Below are 21,706 nucleotides of genomic sequence, written 5' to 3'. Positions count from 1 at the left end.
CATGCAGCTTCTTCTCTGAGCCACAGTTTGCTCATCTAAAAAGCAGGGAGGATATTTCTTACCATAAAGAACCCACTTGGCATGTAGTATGTGCTCAGTAAAACTAATCATGAGGGTGGTACAAGATAGGGCAAGGTTCAGATCTGTTGTTCCCATAATCACTTTGAGTTGTAGGGGGCTCAGTGGTACCTAGCAATAAGAGCATTGTGCTCAATAAATATTAATTTCTTTGATCACTCCATTCTCATTAAGTAAGAGGCACTTCAGCTTACCACATCAGTGATGGTGGCAGGGGACTTAGACATGACTGGGACCGGGCAGAGGTATGAGCCCAGTGATTCCACCTACAGCTTAGGGATGAGATGGGACTGTAACCCTGGCTCAGCCTGGATTACCAACAGTGCCCTGGGATGTCAAGGGTCCCGGGCTTGGCTACCCTAGTGGCATTTGCCTCCCTGATGGAAGGGCTGTGGGGCTGACAAGACCAGAGGCTGTGTTCCTGGGGTGGCCCTGGAGACTACATGTGGTTGGGAGGCAGAGATGTTCAGGAAAGGGTACTCTTCTGTCAGCCCCAACATGTGCGCAGTTGGGAAAATCTCTTCCATCTCCATAGCAGATTTCCTCATTGGTTACCTGGGTAAAAGCCATAGGGTGGTGTAGATAGTTTGTAATGTAGTACTAACTGAAAGGTTAAAGGTTTGAACCTACCCAGAAGTACTGCAGGAGAAAGATGGACAGGGATGGGGCACAACACAGGATCTGGACTCTGTTTCCACAGAGATTATAACCAGGAACTGGCTGGAGTGCACATCTACTCTCCTTCCTTTCCTGGGGGCACTTCTGAATGCCATGCCTTGCTCATGGCAGTGAGATGGACCCCCAGCTACTGAGGCCACCATGTGGGGCTTTATGAGATGGAACTGACTCCGTGGTAGTAGGATTCATTTTTGGAACCTGTATATACTCTGTATGTTACAAATAGTTAACATGTTCTCCTCCTAACTAAAAGATTGTAGATTTATGCCCTCCCAAAGGCAACTTAATAGAAAGATCTGCTGAAAAATCAGCCACTAAAAACTCTATGGACAGGGGTAAATATACAGAACATAATTTCAAATTCCGTGGACTTCCTTAGGGGCTAAATGAAGCTATTACTATGAGATAAACTTTAAAACTTAATTAAACAACATTCTCTGAAGTCTTCTGAAAACCAAACAGCCCCTTTAGCTTAAGTAGTAAGACAAATTGTCTGCCTTTTATGTTCTTTTGAGAACTATCTGTATGGGATCAGAGCATCTTGAAATTTTAGATGGGCACCTTAGGGAATAGTGAGTTTATTATGTTATTGGGGAGGAAGGACTCCGAAAAGGAGGTTGAGGATGGTTGCACAGCCTGAAAAATGTAGTCTGTGTCACAGAATGGTACATATAGAAATGGTTGACTTGGTGTATGTTTTGCTATATGTATTCTCAACAAAATAAACTTAGAAAAGAGTATAGAGCACTGTTCTATTCTGATACCCGAGGAATCAAGTTCCCGGCATCTGGTAACCTGGACGTTTCACATCTCCTTGGCTGAGACTAGATGAGTGGATGTGTTTGAATTGTCCAGCATTTTGCAGACGCAGGATGGGTGCTCGGGTACCTGACGCCTCCTGTAACCTGGCTCTCCTGACTCTTATCCCCACCCTGGCAGACCCTGGCTGGGCCTCCATCAGCAGGGGTGTGCTGGTGTGTGACGAGTGCTGCAGTGTGCACCGGAGCCTGGGACGCCACATCTCCATTGTCAAGCACCTCCGCCACAGCGCCTGGCCTCCCACGCTGCTCCAGGTATGGGGCGGGCGGGTCAGTCTTCCTTCCCAGAGGGGCTGAGCTCTGGCACGTTTTTTTCCTTTTCCTTACCTACACACCCAGCTGGAATCTGCAGCTTCCAGTGGTGGACCCCCTCCACTCATCCCCCAGGGTGGTTGTACACTATGCACATCACAGCCTGGCCACTTGGCATCCTGGCCGTGTAATTAATAAGGAGCCAGGTGCTTAACCTCACCAAGCTTTGGCATGCTTTCCATGTCACCAGAGTGTTAAATAGGACCCTTGCCCTGGGTGGCATGGCTGGATTGAGATGTGGTGGTCCTAGGCACACAGTAAGTCCCTGGGTCCTGTTGGTAACCAGGCTGGGCTGGGGTAGGTGCTTGGGGCGTTCCCTCCTGGTGCCCAGCGTGCAGTGGGCACCCTCTCACTTGGCATCTCTCCCCTGCAGATGGTGCACACGCTCGCCAGTAATGGGGCCAACTCCATCTGGGAGCACTCCCTGCTGGACCCTGCACAAGTGCAGAGCGGCCGGCGCAAAGCCAACCCCCAAGACAAAGTCCAGTAAGTGGAATTTCAGGGGTGGTGGACGGGCTGTGCATGGTTTGGGCCCCAGAAGTGGCCTTGTGACCAGACCCTATCGCTGTATTCCTTGTTTCCCTGCCATGTGTCCCATGCAGCCCCATCAAGTCTGAGTTCATCAGGGCCAAGTACCAGATGCTGGCATTTGTGCACAAGCTTCCCTGCCGAGATGATGATGGGGTTACCGCCAAAGACCTCAGCAAGGTTTGAGGGGCCCTACAACAGAGCGGGTAGACTTCTCCTCTTCCCAGCCACAGCATTCTCAGGGCCTCTCCTTGGTTGCTACTGAGCTCAAGGACCAGCTCTGCCATTCAAATGCTGTGAAAACTTGAGGCATTTGTTTAGCCTTACTGAGCCTCAGTTTTCTCATCTGCAAAACGGGAACAAAATAATACCATCTACTCCATAAAATATATCTGAGTTAAGTGGAGCACCTAGACATGGCAGATGGTGACTGTCAGCAGCTATTATTAACTGACATTATCTCCCAGTAGGAAGCCCTTTGTCCTCCCTGACACAGTTCAATTTCCGTTGGGCCCCCCCACCTGTTAGGCACCCCAGGAGCTCAGTACAGGCCCCTTGTGTATTTTGTTACACGCTCTGCTCACTGCAGCAACTGCACTCAAGTGTGCGAACGGGCAACTTGGAGACATGTCTGCGCCTGCTGTCCCTGGGCGCCCAGGCCAACTTCTTCCACCCGGAAAAGGGCACCACACCTCTGCATGTGGCCGCTAAGGCGGGGCAGACCCTGCAGGCTGAGCTGCTTGTTGTGTATGGGGCTGACCCAGGCTCCCCTGACGTTAATGGCCGCACGCCCATCGACTATGCCAGGTGAGGGTCATCGAGCAGGTGAGGCTTGGGAGGGTGGGCGGGGACAATGTTCCACTGCTTCAGGACTGAGCCATGCCCCTCCCTGCAGGCAGGCGGGGCACCACGAGCTGGCGGAAAGGCTAGTCGAGTGCCAGTATGAGCTCACTGACCGCTTGGCCTTCTACCTCTGTGGACGCAAGCCGGGTGAGCATTGCGGGGAGTGGGCCTGACCCAGGCAGGCAGGTGAGACCCAGACACACCCCGCAGCAGGTGCCATGGTGACAGAGCTGGCTGGGGAACAGTGTTGCTAGGCAACAAGCTCCTGTGAAATTGCTTAGGGCTCTGGGGCTACAGTGGGCTGGGGCTCAGGAGTTGGGGGTGGGCCTAACTTCCAGCCAGCCTCTAGGGCTCCTTGGGGTGGCTTGCCATCCCCATTTTCCCACTTGAGACATCTGAGTGCCAAGCCCTGCTTCTGGCAGTGAGGTGGGCTCCCAGCTGCTGAGGCCACCTAGCACCAGTGACTTGGCATTTTTATTTTTATTCAGATCACAAGAATGGGCATTACATCATCCCACAGATGGCTGACAGGTGAGTGCCCACCTGATACCCCTTCCCAGAGGCAACTGGGCTATGCTGAGTGCCTCATCCACAGAGCCCTCACTTCTTTCCTTGCTAGACTTCAGGGGCTTTGGCCTCTCCCACCTCCCAAATCCCCAGGGGCTTGATGCTCATTCTTATCTTGGGCCCCAAAGTAGGTGGAAATGCCATCTTAGTGCATGGACAGTATAACCTGAGCCCCATGTCATTCAAATGCATGGAGGGTAGGGCACCAGGAAAGATCCCTGGGCAGGGGAAACCTATGGCTCTGCTCTGGTGGCACAGACCCTATTGTGAAGACCATAGGCAAGCTTCTGTGAAAAGATTGGACCAATCTGGGGGCTCATGACTAGACATTGGTGAGCTTTGCAGGTTGGGCAGAAGTGAAAGGGCACAGGTGTATATGAGGTGTTTTTGGCTCCGATCTGAGAGGCCCCAGGTGCCCAGGCAATGGGCCTACACCTTCAGCTACTCAATCACCCAATTAAGAAGATGGCTGGTAGCACCACCTGGTGGCCACTTCTGTGATAGACTCTCGTGCCAGGCTGTGCCTGCTGACTTGGATCTCAAGAGGGCGGTGCTCTCACGCTCCAAGGGCCTCAGTGGGCAGCTGGGGATGGTCAGGCCCAGACACTTCAATGTAGACCTTTTCTGTTCTGGGGTCTCAGGACTCCTTTCTACTTCTCTGTTTTGGATTTGCCTGGGGGGACAGAGAGAGAGAGAAAGAGAGAGCGAGCGTGCATGTGTGTGCCCACTTGCATGTGAGCTTGCATGTACATGAGCCTGCCTGTGTGTCTGTCATTGTGTACGGTGAGCATGTAAATACACATGGGCCTCCACTCAGTAAAGTGGTAACTGATCACAGGAGACTCAGATTATATAGACCTGATCCCTGCCCTTGAGGAGCTTCCAGTGGAGCTCAGGGTGGAGAGTATACCTAGAGAAGCAAAGAAAGGCCTGGAGGTAAGGAAATGCTGTGTCGGCAGCCTGTGTGGCTGGATCCAAATGTGCAAGGCAGGGCCTCCCCGGAGCAGGGCAAACATGGCGCCTCTGTGCACCTGGAAAAAGTAGAATCTTTGTCCTCCAGGCGCAGAGGTTCAGAGCACGCACAGGACTTATCTATGTGACCTGAGGCAAGCTAGTTACTGCCTCTGAAATAAAGATTACCTTACCTGTTTTTCAGGCTGTTGAAAAGATTAAATAAGACATTACTTGGGAAGCTCTTAGCATGTTAGTTGTAAGTGAGGTTTTAGTTGAAGTATGCCCAACGCACTTGTTATTCCTAAAGTATTTTCAGGCAAGGGGGAGGTTTCATCATTTGTGTCAGTTAAAAAGAACCCTTTCCCCTGGGGGGAGTAAGGAGTGTTGTAGAGATGAGACCAGAAGCAGGGAGGAGGATTAGGAAAGTGTGGAGCAGCCCAGGCAAGAAGAGGTGATGGCAGAGCACAGGGAGCAGGCAGAGCTGAGGGTGCGGAAGGTGACCCCATGAGTGTGGTGACCCTAGTGCTGGGTAAAGGGTGACACCAAGCCAGAGCAAGCACTAGCAAGGGGAGGGGCAGCTTCCGTTCGTGCCCTGAGTGGGGTGTGTGGATGGAGGTGGGGCTGAGTCTGTGTGGGGAGGCGTGTGCAGCCCTACTGCTCCTTGTAATTGCTGCCTCTGTCCTGTTCTTCCTTCCACTGCCTTCCTCTGGACTTAGATCTCGGCAAAAGTGCATGTCTCAGAGGTATACCGCGCCTGTCAGTGCCGCGGGCCCTGGAGGGGGGGTTGCGGGAGGTATGCAGCGTCTGGATGTTATCAGCCCAGGGTCCCTGCATGTTTGGAAGGTCATTGTCTGGAGCCAGGTCCCCCCCTCACTTCTGGCTTTTGCCTCTCCTCCCTCTGTCCACAGCCTGGACCTGTCTGAGCTGGCCAAAGCAGCCAAGAAGAAGCTGCAGGCGGTGAGTCTCCTCCAAGTCCCCTGCTGCTTAGCCCTTTCCCTGACCATATCGCTCCTTCTGGCTTGCCCTCGATAACCCTCTGGCCTAATGTCCTTTTTTGTCTTTGGCCTGGTTCTCCTCCTGCCTCACCTGGAGCCTCAGCAGTCTCTCCCACCTTGGATGTGGCACGTAGAGTTCTCATCCTTCGACTGGGCACTAGATGGCCTGTGGGGCATTAGCCGTCACCCATGTCTTATGACATCCTAATGTGCTGGCCTTATTGGCATGGTTGAAGGGGACGTGATCTCACAAAGCCCCCATTTGCTTCTAGCTCAGCAACCGGCTCTTTGAGGAACTCGCCATGGACGTGTATGACGAGGTGGATCGAAGAGAAAATGACGCAGGTGAGCCAGGCAGGCTGGGCAGATGCCAGAGAGCACCACCCTTGCCAGCATGGGTCTCTGGGACCAAGAAGGGTGCCTGGGTGCAGGGCTGGGCTCCTTAACAGGCTTACGGGTTAGGCCCTGCCAGACAGGCACCCCTGGACAGTAGCCTGAATTGGGCCCCAGTGCCCAGTGGGAAGCAGCTCGCCCCCTCCCGCCCCATCTCAGCTCCAGCTGCCCTTCCACTGTAACTCTTTCCCTCATCCAACTCCACCTTCTAAATCACTCCTTCCTGCCCACACTCGGGTGGGAAGAAGTCATCTGATTCCCCCCAGGAATTGTCCAGCCTCATTCTGACCAAGCTAAGCTTCTAGTCTCCCCCTCTCAGAGCACCCCTGTTTTGAATTGCCTCCTCTGTGGGTGTGTGAGAGAGCTGGATGGCTCCGGCCTTGCCACCATGCCTACAGCCTTTCTACTCCACAGTGTGGCTGGCGACCCAAAACCACAGCACCCTGGTGACAGAGCGCAGTGCTGTGCCCTTCCTGCCTGTGAACCCTGAGTATTCGGCCACACGGAATCAGGTGATTGGCCCAGCCTAGGGCCTGGGGTAGTCTCCAGTGGGGGACCCTGTTGAGTTCTGCTGCTTTCTTGCCCACTGCTGTCGGCTGGACTGGTTGCTGGCCAGCTCCACTCCTAGCTCTGGCCTCCCTTAGGGCCCACCTGGCGTGGGATTAGAGTATGAGGAAGAGGCTCTTTGGAGAATGTCCCAGCCCCTTCCAAGAGCCCCCTCTAGCTGCCCTTAATCTGTATCATAATGGTGGGGGCCGGCTGTGGTTGATCAGCTACTTGAGAAGGGCTTTGCTGCTTCATCCCCACACTGTGTGTCAAGGCACAGGGGCTCCTGCATGTTGACACCCCTTTCTGCCTCACAGGGGAGACAAAAGTTAGCTCGCTTTAATGCTCGCGAGTTTGCCACCCTGATCATTGACATTCTCAGCGAGGCCAAGCGCAGGCAGCAGGGCAAGAGCCTGAGCAGCCCCACAGGTAGGACATGAGTGGGATGGCCTCGGGCTCCGTCTTAGACGTCACCCTACTCCCTTTGGGTGGAAATGGTAATGGCCCTGAACAACCACCTCGTGCCCTTAGACAACCTTGAACTCTCCACGCGGAGCCAGAGTGACCTCGACGACCAGCATGACTATGACAGTGTAGCTTCCGATGAGGACACGGACCAGGAGCCCCTGCGCAGCACTGGTGCCACTCGGAACAACAGGGCCCGGGTCTGAGCACTGCCCCTCCCCTGTCATCCCCTATTTTCCCCTTTGGGCCAGGCACAACCTCCTCACACCCCAGGAGGCCTGGAGCGAGTGGGCTGTTCACAGCCCCAGCAGTTTGCACCCCAAAGGCTGACCATGACTGTATCTCCCTCTACAGAGCATTGACTCCTCAGACCTTTCTGATGGGGCTGTGACGCTGCAGGAGTACCTGGAACTGAAGAAAGCACTGGCTACCTCCGAGGCAAAGGTGCAGCAGCTCATGAAGGTCAATAGTAGCTTGAGTGATGAGCTGCGGAGGCTGCAGAGGGAGGTGAGGGCCGCAGCCTCGGTGGGAGTTGGGGGTGGGGGGTCCCCACCTGGGCCAGACTTTCTGACCCCGGTACATGCGGCTGCTCACAGATCCATAAGTTGCAGGCGGAGAACCTGCAGATCCGGCAGCAGTCGGGGCCTGCACCTGCACCCCCGCTCCCCAGTGATCGGGCAGAGCACTCAGCCATGGCTCCCAGCGGGAGTGCCCATCGCAGGGACCGCCAGGCCTTCTCCATGTATGAACCAGGCTCTGCCCTGAAGTCCTTCGGGGCCCCGCCCGGGGATGATCTCACCACGAGGCTACAGCCTTTCCACAGCACTGTGAGCTCTGGGGGCCTCAAGGGGATGGGGAGATGGGTAGGAACCCCTTCAAGGCCCACCGTGACCCCATTGTTCCCAACCAGGAGCTGGAGGACGATGCCATCTATTCAGTGCATGTGCCCACTGGTCTGTACCGGGTAAGCAAGGCCTGGGGAGGGTGGGTCCACCTTGGCGGATATGCTCCGAGCCCCCACTGGGTGTCGGGTTGTGTCAGCAGGTGGGCACACAGTCCCCATCCTCTTGGAGCAAAAGCTGACCCCAGCCTCCCCTGGGTTTCAGATCCGGAAGGGTGTATCAGCCTCGGCAGTGCCATTCACGCCCTCCTCCCCACTATTGTCATGCCCCCAGGAAGGAAGCCGCCACCCGGTAAAGTTGTAGCCCATGTCCATCGGACAGCTGGGTATGGGAGGTGATAGAAGTGTGGGGCCACCTGGGTCCAGGAGCATGTCCTTCACATAGTGTCCCCTCCCTTCACCCTCCAGAGCAAGCTTTCCCGCCACGGCAGTGGTGCCGACAGTGACTATGAGAACACGCAGAGTGGGGACCCACTGCTTGGGTGAGGCACCTTTTGGGGTCTTGACCCTAGGCCCTGCCTACATCCTAAGGGAAGGCTGGGGGGCCCCAGGGTGTCTAGCCAGCCCCACAGCTGGAGCCTCTTCTTTTGATCTTGATCTCAGGCTGGAAGGGAAGAGGTTCCTAGAACTGGGCAAGGAGGAGGATTTCCACCCAGAGTTGGAAAACCTGGATGAGGACTTGGATCCCGGGCTTCCCAGCACAGAGGACGTCATCCTGAAGACAGAGCAAGTTACCAAGAACATTCAGGAATTGCTCCGAGCTGCCCAAGAATTCAAGCACGACAGGTATAGATGGGGAGGGGAGTGTCAATGGGCTCATACTGGCTTCCGGGGTGCTGCAGAGGGCAGGAGGGCAGCTGTGTTCCATTGGCCCCAGGAGCCCTCTTTAGGAGCCCTTTCATAATCTCCCTTAACAGCTTTGTGCCCTGCTCAGAGAAGATCCACTTGGCAGTGACTGAAATGGCCTCCCTTTTTCCAAAGGTACAGGGGCCAGCGAGGAGCGTGGGTCTGGGGCCCACAAGTATGGAACAGGGGCCAGGGAGGAGAGCGGGTCTGCGGCCCACAGGGCAGATCTGCCTGTCACATGGCTGGAAGAGTAGACACACCAGGCGTGATCATGACTTGAATGCTCAACTTTCTGTCCTCCCTCTGTCCAGAGGCCGGCCCTGGAGCCAGTGCGGAGCTCACTGCGGCTGCTCAATGCCAGTGCCTACCGGCTGCAGAGTGAGTGCCGGAAGACCGTGCCCCCAGAGCCTGGCGCCCCTGTGGACTTCCAGCTGCTGACTCAGCAGGTGATCCAGTGCGCCTATGACATTGCCAAGGCTGCCAAGCAGCTGGTCACCATCACCACCCGAGAGAAGAAGCAGTGACCACTCCCTATCCCCTCCCCCACACCCTGGGACCTCATTGGCTGCGGGAGCTGGGCCACTCCAAACACTAATCCCCACCCTAGCAGAGCCACTGGCACAAGTGCCCTTAGTGCTGCCGAGCTCCCCTGGCAGCCAGGTGTGCGGTGCCTGCCTCCTCCCCCTGAAGCCCTGAGGATGGAGATGTGGGGTGGCAGGATCTTCTGTCCCCCACATTCCATGCACCTCTCCCCTGTACATAGCATCCCCTCCCCTCTAATGTGCAGGGGTCTGCATCATTCCCAGCCCCTTGCCCTCCAGGGCACCCTCAGCAAAGGGTCAGGGCGGGGACACTCCAAGCAGGGCAGCTCCCCCTACGTCACCCACCCCCATGAGCCAGTTCAGCCCTATAGGGGGCTGAGCGGGGGCATCCCCCTCCTTTGTACATACTCTGGATGTCCCTGCCCTGTAGCCACCAGCCCCCTGCTGCTCTCTTTCTTTAATGCCAAACGGCCCCAACCTGTGTGCTGGGGTTCCCAGCAGCAAACACTGGAAAATCTTTCTTTCCCCCCCCCCCCTCATTTCTCTTCCACCCATAATTTTAACTTGTGGTAACTGAGTGTCCCTGCGTGAGAGCGTGCGGGGCGGCGGTGCCGTTCCGGAAGCCCGGTCCTTCGGGGTTTCTGAGAGGTGATGGGCCAGGACAGTGGGACCAGCCTCCCTCTCCCCCACCCTGGGCCAGAGACTGCCGAGGTATTCAGCTGTGGTCCTATGGCTGCAGTCCTCTCATCTCCCCACCCGCACCCCTCTTCTAGATCTAAGTGGACACCACTTGCCGCCATCTTTCCTCCCTCTCTGGGTGGCTGGGGGCTTAGGCTGGCTGGGGCCGAGAGTGAGCACCCAAGCCTGGGGCTGGCTCCCCAGGGACCCTAACTCAGCTAGTGGGTGTGAGTCCCCTTCTGTTATCTCTGAGAGGCCAGCACCCACCATGAGCACCCGCACTTCTGCCGTGGTCCCACCCTCTGGAAGCCTGGGAGTCTGGGCTGCAGCCCGGGAAGGCAGCACATACCAGCTCTTCTCCTGCCCCACCTCTTCCCTCAGGGGCCAGGCCCTAACTGTGTGGTGGTGGGTGGGCTGACTGTCAAGACATGTGTCATGTACATTTGTATCAAAAATAAATAAGTGACCATGGTGCTGTTTGTGATACTTCCAGAATTAAAGGGGTGGCAATAGAGGGGCATGAACCAAAGCCCCAAACCAAGGAAGCCCATTATGGGAGTGTCTGTCAGAAGAGACACTTGGCGATAACAGGGGTAGGGTAGCATACTCCTAAGGTTGGGGACTTCTGGTGGCCTAGTGGTAAACTGTGCTGCAGTCTCAAAGGCATACAGTTCAAATCCACCAGCTGCTCCTTGGAAGGAGAACTCTTCCCCATCTACTCTGAAAATTAGACAATTTACAAGGCCAGGCTGGCTGGTGCCCAGACAGTAGGCACGACCTATGACCAGGACTCTGATGGGAGTGTATGTGTCTGTGGTAGACGCACAAGCTCAACTCCAGACTCTACTAAAATAATTTAATTAGAAACAAGGAATTTTGGCAGGGGCCCTTGAAACGGCTCCTCTGGCTGCTGCTCCATGCAGACGCCGAGCTGCTCTGCATGCCGGCAGGGGGCCCCCTAGGCTCGGGCCACGTGGCCGAGGTCACCTTGCCTCCACGGGAGGAGCCCGCTGCTTGGGGCTGGGCTGGGCTGGCCCAGGTCAGTCCGAGCTGTCCTCGTCGGGTCCACTGTCCGGCATGGGGGGGAAGAGGGGTCTCCTGCGGGAGCGCTTAACACGACGTGGGGGCATCAGCAGCCTCCGCTTCACGACAGCTGTGGGGATGGGAGGCGGTCAGGGATGGGGCAGGCCCAGCGAGGGCGGGACAAGTGGGGGCTGCTCACCGGCCACTGTGTCCTTGCTGTCCTCCGTGGGTCCCCAGTAGATGCTCTCCCCACGTCGGAAGTTTCGGTGCAGCCGCGTGCAGAGCGTGGCCAGGGTCAGCAGCACCAACAGGAAGGTGAGGGCAGTGGCTGCCCAGGCAGCCTCCTCCGTGCGCGGCGTGGGGACCCTGCGAGCCCTTGGAGGTGATGCCGCCTGAGGGGCAGGGGAGGCCTGGCCCGGGCACACACAGCCCCCTGGGCTGCCTTGCCCTTTGGGTCCCTGAGCCTCTGTCTTGGAGCTGGCATTACCGTCAGGCCCCTCAGCCAGCAAGGGAACAGCAGGCACAGATGGGGCATTACCCTCGTCTCCCAGGGTGCCCTCTGTGGGCCGTCTGGCCTCCCAGTTCTGTGAAGAAGCAGAGGGGATCCCTGGAATCGAGGGAGTGGGCTGGAGACCAAGAGCAGCCCGCAGTCTCCTCCTCTTTGCACCATCTGGAGAGGCCCGCCTAGGCATTCCAGGTGCCACCTCTGTCCCTGGGGGCCGCCAGCTACGAAGAGCAAAGGCCAAAGCCAGGGCCTGGGGGGAGAAAAGATAGTGGTTACCTTTTATGTCCACTTCCAGATAGCCACTTACATCCCCCTAGAACACCACATCTGGTCTCAGTAGCCCTCACCTGCAGATACCCTCTCCTGCTCAGGTGCCCTCTGCCTGAGGTCAGCACCGAGGGAGATACCCCAGAAAGGCTTCCAGGGTGCAACCATGCTTTCTTCTTCCTCCGGCGCCACCTCTTCAGCCATCTGGCAGCCCAGGCTGGCTCTACCCATGCCATCTCCAGTGCCACCCCCCATGCTGTCAGCACCAAGGGCTATAAGAAGAGAGACGTGTTAGGGCTGAGGCAGGCAAGTGGGACCTAGCAAGAGGAAGATCTAGGATTTTCCTTTCATTGCAAAGTTAACACACAAGGGGCTGCACATTTCTGCCAGTGCCAGCCAGCAACTACTTACTCGGTCCTGAGTGAGGTTGGAATCAGGGGTCAGTGAGGGCTCAGGCACACAGACACGAGCCAGGAGGGCAAGCTGGATCTTCAGCCAGGGATGGGCACAGGGATGGTAGAGGAAGCTGACATCCTCAGCCTGGAGGGAAGGCAGGGAAACATCAAGCCTGGTCCAGCTACCTTCCTGGGCATGCTAGTTCTCCTTTTGGGAAGGGAGCAGCTTAAAAGGGACTCTCAGATGGTCTTTCCATCTTTGCGACTCAGAGAGATTAAAAATACACAAAAAAAACCCAACAAATGTTCCTGGATGCTGGCATGCACTTTCTCTCACCTAAGTGTTCCTTCCAGCCCTCAAATCGAACAACTTCCAAGCTTTAATTCCAATCACATTCTTTGAGCTCTTTTTCTTGGTATCTGCAACAGTGGCCCTAGATGTTCCCAGTCTAAACACTTAAGTGCCCCCAGGTGGAGGCCAGGCCTTCCATTTTTTTAATTTTTTTTTTATTGTTGTGTACCATCAAGTGGGATCCAACTGGCACAGGTGGACATTGCCCGGCCTTCTCCAGTGGAGCATCTGGTGGATTCAAACCGCATGCCTTCAGGATTGCAGCACAGCTTCTTGCCACTAGACCACCAGAGCTCCCTGCCTTCCATTTATTGATCGGGTCAATATATCCTGTCTCCCCAGAGCGTCCAAATACTGGACACATAGGGAGCAGGTGCACAATCCCAGGATGGAAATTCACATCATTAATCATTAACTGCTCTTTTATTAGACTGACTTGATGCTCAGAGCTGTGCTAGATGTGGTGGGAGATGCCAAAAAGAGGCTTAACTCCTGGACTTTGCTTACAAGGAATGTGTGGGAAGTGCTGGCAAACAAAACTCATGCAAATGAAATAGCAAACCAAAGACAAATGATTAGCTGTTAAATGAGGGGATAGTCTAAAAATTCAGAGGAGGTAGGTAATGGGTTAAAGCTGAGTTATTCAGGAAAGATGTGTTTCAAAGGGGCGCTGGCTCCTGCTTCCAGTTTTGAAGGTGGCACGGATTGAAAGCTGAGAAGGAAAGAAGCTACACCCTTGAGATTAGGATAGGCCAGGGGTGAGAAAGAAGAAATGGGACCAAATGTACAGAGATGGGAGTGAGCTTGACACTCATATGTGGTGAGCAGACCAACATGACAAGAGGGGAATCAAAAATTTGGACAGGTCAGCCCAGTCTCATTTAACAAGGACCTACAAAGGCAGGGAGGAGAGTGTGGTCAAGGTAAGGAGAAAATAAGGAGGCCTGGTTTCTGAATGACAGTGGCGTGGCATGAGGCACTCATGCCACTCAGGCAGGTGGCAATACTTCTTGGCCTGGAACTATTTCAGAAGATCCAGAAAGTGACATATTTTCACAGAAAATCTCAACAGACAGAGAAGTTATCTGACCACCTGCAATGAGGATGGAAACACAGTCATCTAAGCTGATCTCACAGTTTGCAGTTGATTAACTTGAGGTACACATGGGATCACCATGAGTCCCAACAATCACCACAAACCTTATATGTTACACATTTGTACGCTTCAAAATGCCATCACTAGCCATTTAGTTCTTACAGGTTTGGGGCAGTGGTGATAGCTTTTCTTACAGAAAAGTCTCTGAGTAGTCAGATTTCCCACGGTCACATGGGGAAGTTGGGGTTTATAATTTTTCCCCCTACTACCTTTTGGAAGTAGGAGTGGCATCCACTTTCAAAACAACGTGCATCTGGAAACTCTATGACCTTTGAGAAACAACGATAGTAAGAGAAAGTCTTGTTCATAGGGTCACTATGAGTCGTACTCCACTCAACGGCAATCAACAAAAACCTTCATTTATACTATCGGTCTCTTCCCTGCACTGCCAGCTCCAGAACAGCATTCCTGCCACACCATTACTGAGGACAGAGGACAATGGCTCATCTATATTTGTTTAGTCCTGCAAGGTGGGGGCCCAGGAAGACTGTCTCTGGCAGAGGGAAGAGATAAGGAATGGAACCACAGAGCAGAAAAGTTGTAGCAACCCTGCTTGTCCTCCCTTTCTTTAGACTCCCAAGGGTGGGTCCCTGCTTGTACTTACCAGCGCTGGGATCATCCGTGTATACGTCACTCTTGGTGACACCTGTACATAAGGAGAGAAATGAGCTTTGGACAGCTAGGGGACTCCATGTGTGGGGTGGGGAGTGGGCAGTAGGCCCCAAGAGTCAAGATGGGACTAGAGCGGGAGGGACCAGCAGAGGTCCCCAGAGGGTGGCTGACAGTGGAGGGGGTGGTGAAGCTACTGCAGGAGGGGGTTATTTCTTCATTAACCCCTCTCTCTCAGCCTGCAGGACTTCTCCTACCTGTGGTGGCAGAGGCCATGGGCCTCCGGGGCAATGGACTCCCGCCTCCTCCACCAGCCTAGTGGCCACCTGTGGGGTCCAAGGCGCAGAGCTGAGGCGCGGGTCACAGCTAGGACCCTGTCTGAGCCCTCCCCAGGTCGCCAGGATGCGGATCTAAGCCTCTCTGCTCGTCACTGCTTCCAGGACTAACTTTAGGCAAAGCGCGCTTTGAGATCCACGGCTGAAGACCCCTCGGGAGCGGGCCGCCTTACCTCATAGGGACCTAGGAGCCCCACCAGAGTTGCCAGGAAAAGCAACAGGCGCGAAGGCGGAGGAGGTGCCATCCCAGCCGGGGGCTGACCGAGACCGGCCAGTCGCCGGACCAGCAACGAAATGCCAGCCTGCTTTAGCGCCCCCACGCCCTCGCTCCGCCTGCGCGTCCACGGAGGCTCGGGTCCGCGCGCGCGCGCGCCTGGACGCCCGGGCTCCGGCGTCCATCCTTCGCCCCGCCCGCCTCTGCTCGCCCAGTACCCGCCCACAGCCGCAGACCTCGCGCGCACGCGTCTTATTCTGAAGCCGGAAAAGTTTTCTAGGATCCTGGCCTGCGCGCTCGATTCTGCAAAGCTAGCGGAAGCCACCTCGCGCACCGCGGGGTTCGCCTCCTCGCACCCCAGCTGCTAGCAACGCGCAGCTGCGAGAAAGGGCGGGATTGCTGTGCGCCGGGTGGTCCAGGAAAGGAGAGACGCTGACCTGGCCTACTCGGTTCAGACTTGTCCCTGTGACCATGTGACTAATAGACGGAATCACAAAGTTCTTGCTGCTGAGGGGAGAGTACCAGCTCTGTATCTATCTTCTTCCAAGCCCACACCCGCCTTCACACTGGAGCCTAAAGACTAAGGAACTTCCTCAGGCCTAGAAACCCCGAAGGCTGGAGTTAGCCCGAGTGTGGGGGTTGCTTTGTTCCTTACCCTCACCTTCGTGCTCCTCTGCCAAGTAGTGGCCCGCGGTACCCAGGAGACTCTGGTCGCCCCGAAGAGGGAGAGCCCACGGGGGCGGCCGGCCGGACCTCTCCGGCATTAGGGCGCTGGCACTGCCACCCTCTTCCCAGATGCCCTCCCGTTGGCTTGGCTCAGGATTTTGAGGGAAAAGCAGGAACGTGGGTGAAAAGTGAGGATTGCAATTCCCAGCTGCAAACTTCGAAGTAAAATGAGAACGTGTAGTTTCAGCTGTCACCCACATATTCGTGACTTACAAGGAAGGGGTGGCCTCTCACTCTACCCTACCCAGTCACAGACAGTTGTTGAGTTGAAGGAACTCCAAACTGGCCACATTATGAGAGTTGCAGGACACCTGAGCGCGTCCTTTCCCCTCGCCTTTTCTCGGCTGTTTTTCCTGGGGCTCCCTGTTAACGGATTTCCTCAATCAGAAGCCCAGACCTTAGAAGAGGGTCCCCTGCTCACCAGCCAGCTCAACGGGACAGTGCAGCGATGCTGGCAAAGGACCTAAAAGCCCCCTGCGCGGTGATCCCACTGCAAATCTGTGCCAGGGCCAGTCGTGTGCCCTCACCCTTGCTGGCGGGGAGCCCAACCCCCTCCCCCGGCCGGGTTACTGCGCCGTTGGGTGCCCATGAGACCAACTCCGAGGTCAGAGAGCAGGGAGACCGGGGGAAGGAGGCGCAGCGGCGTGGCTGGTGACTAGGACTGCAAATGTCGTCGCTCCCCGGGAAACCCACGCCCCCAGCGGTTTATTCACTTCTCTCTTTTGCTACTTGTCAACAGGGGTTCTGAACGCCCAGCGACCCGGGGTGTCTGACTCCGCAACTCCAGACTCGCAGCGGGCACGATCCCGCCTTCCTGACCGCGCAGGGCGGGGACGGGGGCCTCCTGAGGTTCACCCCCACCCTCCAAGCCTCGGTCTCCAGGTCTCCCCACTTCCTCTGCCATCACACTCTTCTCAGCTCGCTGATCTTCCCTCGCTGATCACTCTCTTTTGGCTGGGCGACTAAACCCTGCTCCCTCTCTGGCTCCTTTCACCTTCTGCTCTTGCTTGTCGCAATCACTGTACAAAGGGCCGGGGGGGCGGGAGAGACTAGCTGGGCCCGAACTGGCTGCTTCCGAGGGGCCGCGGCCAATCCGGAGCGCCCCCCCCGCGCCCGCCGGCGCGGGAGGGCCTGGGCTGCGGGGCCGCCAGGCGGAGCGCACAGAGCGCGGAGCTCTCCGAAGGGAAGCGCCCGCCGCCAGCCACGCGCTGGTTCCCGCCTCACCATGCCGCTGGGGGGCGCCGCCCTCGCCCTGCTCGCCGTCGCGCTCGCCCTTCTCGCACTGCTGGCGCGGTGGCTCCGGCGCCCTGGGAGGCCTGCCGTCGGAGCAACGACTGTGCGGGAGGCCCAAAGCACAGACGACGAAGAGGGAGCGGACCGGGGAGACCTCGCGGACCAGTTCAGCGACCCTCAGGAGCCGCTGCCTGGGGGATGCCGCCTCATCTGCAAGCCGTCGGCGCTGGCCCAGTGCCTGCTCCGTGCCCTGCGACGCTCGGCGGCCCTGGAGACTGGCCTGCGCTCCTGGCTTGCGGGGCCCCACCTGCAGACCCTCTGCCACTTCGTCTTGCCCGTGGGTCCGGGACCTGAGCTGGCCCGGGAGTACCTACAGCTGACGGACGATGGGCTCGTGGCACTAGACTGGGTTGTGGGACCTTGTGCCCGAGGCCGCCGGGTCACCAGCGCCGGGAGCCACCCAGCCGTGCTGCTGGTGATCCCCAATGCATGGGGGCGCCTGACCCGTAACGTGCTCGGCCTCTGCCTGCTGGCCCTGGAGCGCGGCTACTACCCGGTCATCTTCCACCGCCGCGGCCACCAGGGCTGCCCCCTGGTCAGTCCCCGCCTACAGCCCTTTGGGGACCCGTCCGACCTCAAGGAGGCGGTCACTTACATCCGCTTCAGACACCCAGCGGCCCTGCTGTTCGCGGTGAGCGAGGGCTCGGGATCCGCGCTGCTGCTCTCCTACCTGGGCGAGTGTGGCTCCTCCAGCTACGTGACCGGCGCCGCCTGCATCTCGCCGGTGCTTCGCTGTCGTGAGTGGTTCGAGGCTGGCCTGCCCTGGCCCTACGAGCGAGGTTTTCTGCTCCAACAGAAGATCGCGCTTAGCAGGTGAGTAGGTGGAGGCCACGGGCCGGGTAGAGGGTGGGGGACAGCGAGCTGAAGGAGAAACCGCCCTGCTGATTGGTATTGAATCAGATTTAGGCCAATTTGGGCAAAATTCTCTCAACACACTTTTCTGAAGCCGCCAAAGTCCCGTGGTCTAGACAGAATTAGGGGAAAGAGTTTAAAAACTAGAGATGGATTCAGTCAGGGTCATTGTGCAAGAGGAAGGACTCCCTGCCCAGGGCCCGCAGCCCCCACCTCCGCAGTTTCCTAGCAACCACAGCACCTGCCCGGTGGCCCCCTGGCGCAGGCCACACGCCTAGCTTTTACCACTTATTTGTAAGTTGACAAGTCTGCAAAGAGGGCTCTGGAAGCAATTGCAACCTATTATCTGTGGAGAATATTTCCTTGCAGTCTCTGAAGCTAGAGGGGACAGGGATTGATCAGAGAGGTGTTGGCATTTGGTTTAGTAGAATTATTTAGACTTGGGAAATGTCTGATCTACTCATAGGCATGCATTCTATATTTTATATATTAAAAACAGATTTGAAAACCATTGATGCTGAAGGAGAAGATGCTACCACTAGAGTGACAAGCTCCACTTCTCCCTTGAGGGCAGGGCTGGGTGAGGGTCCCCAGACAGCCAGGCTGCTGCCTGCGATGGCATAGTGAAGTTCAAGACGTTATGACCAAGTGGTGGAGCAAAAAGCTTGGGTTCTGGGGTCACACCCGCATGGGTTCAAAACCCAGAATTTCTAGCAAGTTAGCTAACTCCTCTGAGCCTCAGTTACTCCAGGTTAGTCATGCCCACCTCCCATGGGAGGCTATGTTCATGACATGACCTAACAAAGGCCTGGCCCTGAGCAGGTGTGCACAATACTTGGTGACGACTGGAATGATTTCTCTTTCCTGTCCCTCTCCATTTTGCTTCCTGTTCTGCGAAGGTCAAAGCCTGAGCTTAATAGCAGTGCTGTCATGACAACGCAGGGATGACGCAGAACAGGGGCAAGGGGTTCTTGGGTGACTTAATTGCCACGGTTTTTATTCCAAAATGACCACCACCAATGGTGACGCTGGGCACCAGCTGGAGAGAAGTGGGGAGAAAATATGGGCCTTTAGGAACTGCCCTCCTGGTGGAAGCTTGGAGTTGAAAACTCAGAGGAAGCTTGTTTACTGTTTGCAGGAGACATACAATCTAATTTGACTGGCTGAGGCCTGACTGATTCTCCTAGAGGGCTCGGTGTCCTTCTTGTCCTCCTTTCCAAGGTGGCTGGCCTGCTCCAGGGAGTTGGAAGCAGCAGTATGGCTGTCTTCCCCAAAGCAGTTACTCTCAGGAACCCAGTGAACCCAGCCTGTGACTGACTGGCACTCACAGTTGGCCTCCTTTCCCCCCCAGCATTCCCAGGCAGGAAAGCCTGCCTCACCAGCAAGGCCACACTCAGTCATCATTGTTGGAGCATCTTAGTTTCTTGTTTTTGTTTAAATACCCCAAACACTACCACCACCACCACCAGAAAATGAATACAACCAAAATGGTGTGGCGGGGAAATGGTTTGGATGGTCTGAGCAATGCAGGAGAAAGATGGGCAATCTCCTTCCATACGATTAGTTGTTCCTAGGTGCCATCGAGTCAACTGCAACTCTTAGCACCCTCTAAACAACCCAGCTGAGCCCTGCCCTGCTGTGCACTTCCTCACCATCGCTGATATGCTTGAGCACATTATTGTGTGTCAATCCCTCTTGTTGAGGATCTTCCTTTCTTTCTCTTCCTTTTTCTTTCCTCTTTCCCAGCATGATGTCTTTTCCCAAGTACTAACTGGCTCCTCTTGACAACATGCCCAAAGTTTGGGAGACGAAGTTTCACCATCCTTGTCTCTTAAGGCACATTCTGGCTTCATTTCTTCCAAGACAGGCTTGTTTATTCTTTTTGCAGTCCGTGGGCTATTCAGTGCGCTTTTCCAACACCACAACACAAAGGCATCAACTTACAGCTTTTGAAAACTTGCTGCAGGGTCAGCTATGAGTTGGTTCTAACTCGATGGCGAGATGGGTGACGTTTTGGGGGTTTTGTTAATTTGTTTATATCTTATTTTTTAAAAGAAGCCTGAGCAGTGAGTTCCTCCAAGAGTTTGAGGGGGTGACAATTCACAGTGAATCCTCTACAGAGAGCCTTGTCTTCAGCAACTGTAAAGTCCCCCAAGGGCTGGGTAGGTTATACCACAAATGACAGGCTTGGTGGGGACTGTGACACAGGAGGGAGGGAGGGAGGGAGGGAGGGAAGTCCCTGCAGACTGTCAGCCCAGGCAGCAGATCTTCCCATTTCTAGTGTGAGCTGGACCTCCTATGTGAAACCACCTGGTTTTAGCAATGGCAGCTATTCAGAAGGTTTTCTTGTTTTTTGTTTTTTTTAAATGAATTGTGGTTTTGGAGAAGGGTGCTGAAGATCCAATGGACTGCCAAAAGAACAAGCAGGTACGTCTTGGAGAAAGTGCAGCCAGAATGCTCCTTGGAGGCAGAGATGATGAAGCTTCGTCTCACATACTTTGGGCATGTTGCTAGGAGGGACTATTCCTGGGAAAAGGACATCATGCTTGGAAAGGTGGAGGGTCCATAAAAGAGAGGAAGACTGTCTACCAGGTGGACTGACACAGTGACTGAGGCAATGGTCTCATGTATCCTGAGGATGATGAGGATGGTGCAGACAGGTCAGGGTTCAGGTGTGTTTTGTTCTGGGTCGCTATGAGTCCCACACGGCATGGAGGCGTCTAGCACCAACATGACTGAACACTGTGTCTGTGGTACAGTCTGGACTGTGGGCATCACTCCACAACTTCTGCCATCGTTTGCTTTCTGATTTCTTCACTCCTTCCCACCACCTTCTCGCCGCCAGGTACACAACGGCGCTGGAGGACACAGTGGACACCGGCCAACTGTTGAGGAGCCGCTCCCTGCGTGAGCTTGAGGAGACCCTGTTCTGCCACACCAAGGGTTGCCCCATCAGCTGGGACACCTACTGGGACCGCAACGAGCCCCTCCGGGACGTGGACGAGGCAGCTGTGCCTGTGCTGTGCATCTGCAGCGCCGACGACCCCGTGTGCGGGCCCCCCGCGCACACCCTGCCCACGGAGCTCTTCCGCAGCAATCCCTACTTCTTCCTGCTGCTCAGCCGCCATGGAGGCCACTGTGGCTTCCTGCGCCAGGAGCCCTTGCCAGCCTGGAGCCACGAGGTCATCCTGGAGTATTTCCGGGACCTGACTGAGTTCTTCCGAGCGGAAGAGAGGATGAAAGGGCTGAGCAGGCGCCGAGCTTCGTTCCTGGGGGGCCGGCGCCGTTGGGGAAGCCTGCAGAAGCGAGAGGTGCTCCCTTCATCCCACCTGGAGATGTTCAGCTGGAAGCGATCCTATACCAGGTGATTCCTGCACGGAAGAAGAGAGTCCAGGAAAGATGAGAAGAGTTAATGGAAATAAGGAGATTCTCCCCTCAGTTTGTTTCCAGCACAGCCCTTTCTCTCCCAGACTGGTCTGTGCAAAGGGGGTTCCTTCATCCACGCGGAGCTCCCCTTCACAGTGAGCAGAATTCCCTACCTATGGTCTCGCAACAGACCCCTACTCGTCCTGATCAGTAGCGAGACATCCACTGACTTCATAAGCCAAAGAATTGCCCTGAGAAGTCCGTGGGCTCAGGAGAAAATGTTGTCTGACCTACAGTGACGGCAGAGAAGAGACCAGTCAATGCGTGTCCCACATAAATCATCAGCTCTGTGACCCCTGAGCCTCCAGCTGGAGCCACTGGATGTAGAGAGCCCAGGATGTTTGTGTCTGGGTCCTGGCTGCCCTCGTTTCACTCTGTGGTTGTGGCTGCCGTTGCCTGTGAACTGCTG

The 21,706-nt window shown here is 55.9% G+C and overlaps 3 protein-coding genes across 4 annotated transcripts; 2 read left to right on the top strand and 1 right to left on the bottom strand.

Moving 5' to 3' along the window:
* The first annotated feature begins 1,698 nt into the window (after positions 1-1,698).
* GIT1 (G protein-coupled receptor kinase interacting ArfGAP 1) lies at positions 1,699-10,623 on the top strand. Of its 2 annotated transcripts, XM_006890981.1 has the most exons (20): positions 1,699-1,829; positions 2,260-2,372; positions 2,489-2,594; positions 3,004-3,221; positions 3,310-3,404; positions 3,746-3,788; positions 5,495-5,521; positions 5,687-5,735; positions 6,046-6,118; positions 6,581-6,678; positions 7,030-7,141; positions 7,244-7,377; positions 7,532-7,684; positions 7,774-8,004; positions 8,088-8,141; positions 8,284-8,370; positions 8,487-8,560; positions 8,682-8,864; positions 8,996-9,059; positions 9,236-10,623. In XM_006890981.1, exons 2-20 carry the CDS (start codon positions 2,260-2,262, stop codon positions 9,446-9,448), a joined length of 2,127 nt encoding a protein of 708 aa, XP_006891043.1. In that variant the 5' UTR covers positions 1,699-1,829; the 3' UTR covers positions 9,449-10,623. The 2 variants fall into 2 exon arrangements, with proteins under 2 accessions (XP_006891043.1, XP_006891044.1); XM_006890982.1 differs by lacking the exon at positions 5,495-5,521.
* Positions 10,624-11,184: 561 nt separating this feature from the next.
* On the bottom strand, positions 11,185-15,031 carry TP53I13 (tumor protein p53 inducible protein 13). The gene is made up of 7 exons (XM_006890980.1): positions 14,960-15,031; positions 14,709-14,777; positions 14,447-14,488; positions 12,351-12,479; positions 12,020-12,211; positions 11,367-11,922; positions 11,185-11,297 (listed from the first exon to the last, which is right to left on the bottom strand). Exons 1-7 carry the CDS (start codon positions 15,029-15,031, stop codon positions 11,185-11,187), a joined length of 1,173 nt encoding a protein of 390 aa, XP_006891042.1.
* Positions 15,032-16,951: 1,920 nt separating this feature from the next.
* Positions 16,952-21,239, top strand: ABHD15 (abhydrolase domain containing 15). Its single transcript, XM_006890979.1, has 2 exons — positions 16,952-17,832; positions 20,717-21,239. The coding sequence occupies exons 1-2, from the start codon at positions 16,952-16,954 to the stop codon at positions 21,237-21,239; spliced, it is 1,404 nt and encodes a 467-aa protein (XP_006891041.1).
* The last annotated feature ends 467 nt before the right edge of the window (positions 21,240-21,706 follow it).

This window comes from Elephantulus edwardii, unplaced genomic scaffold (assembly GCF_000299155.1).
Source record: "Elephantulus edwardii isolate Elephantulus edwardi_28Jun2011 unplaced genomic scaffold, EleEdw1.0 scaffold00094, whole genome shotgun sequence".
Lineage (NCBI taxonomy): Eukaryota > Metazoa > Chordata > Mammalia > Macroscelidea > Macroscelididae > Elephantulus > Elephantulus edwardii.
Note: the sequence above shows the minus strand (reverse complement) of the source record. Positions and strands in the feature narration are given on the sequence as shown.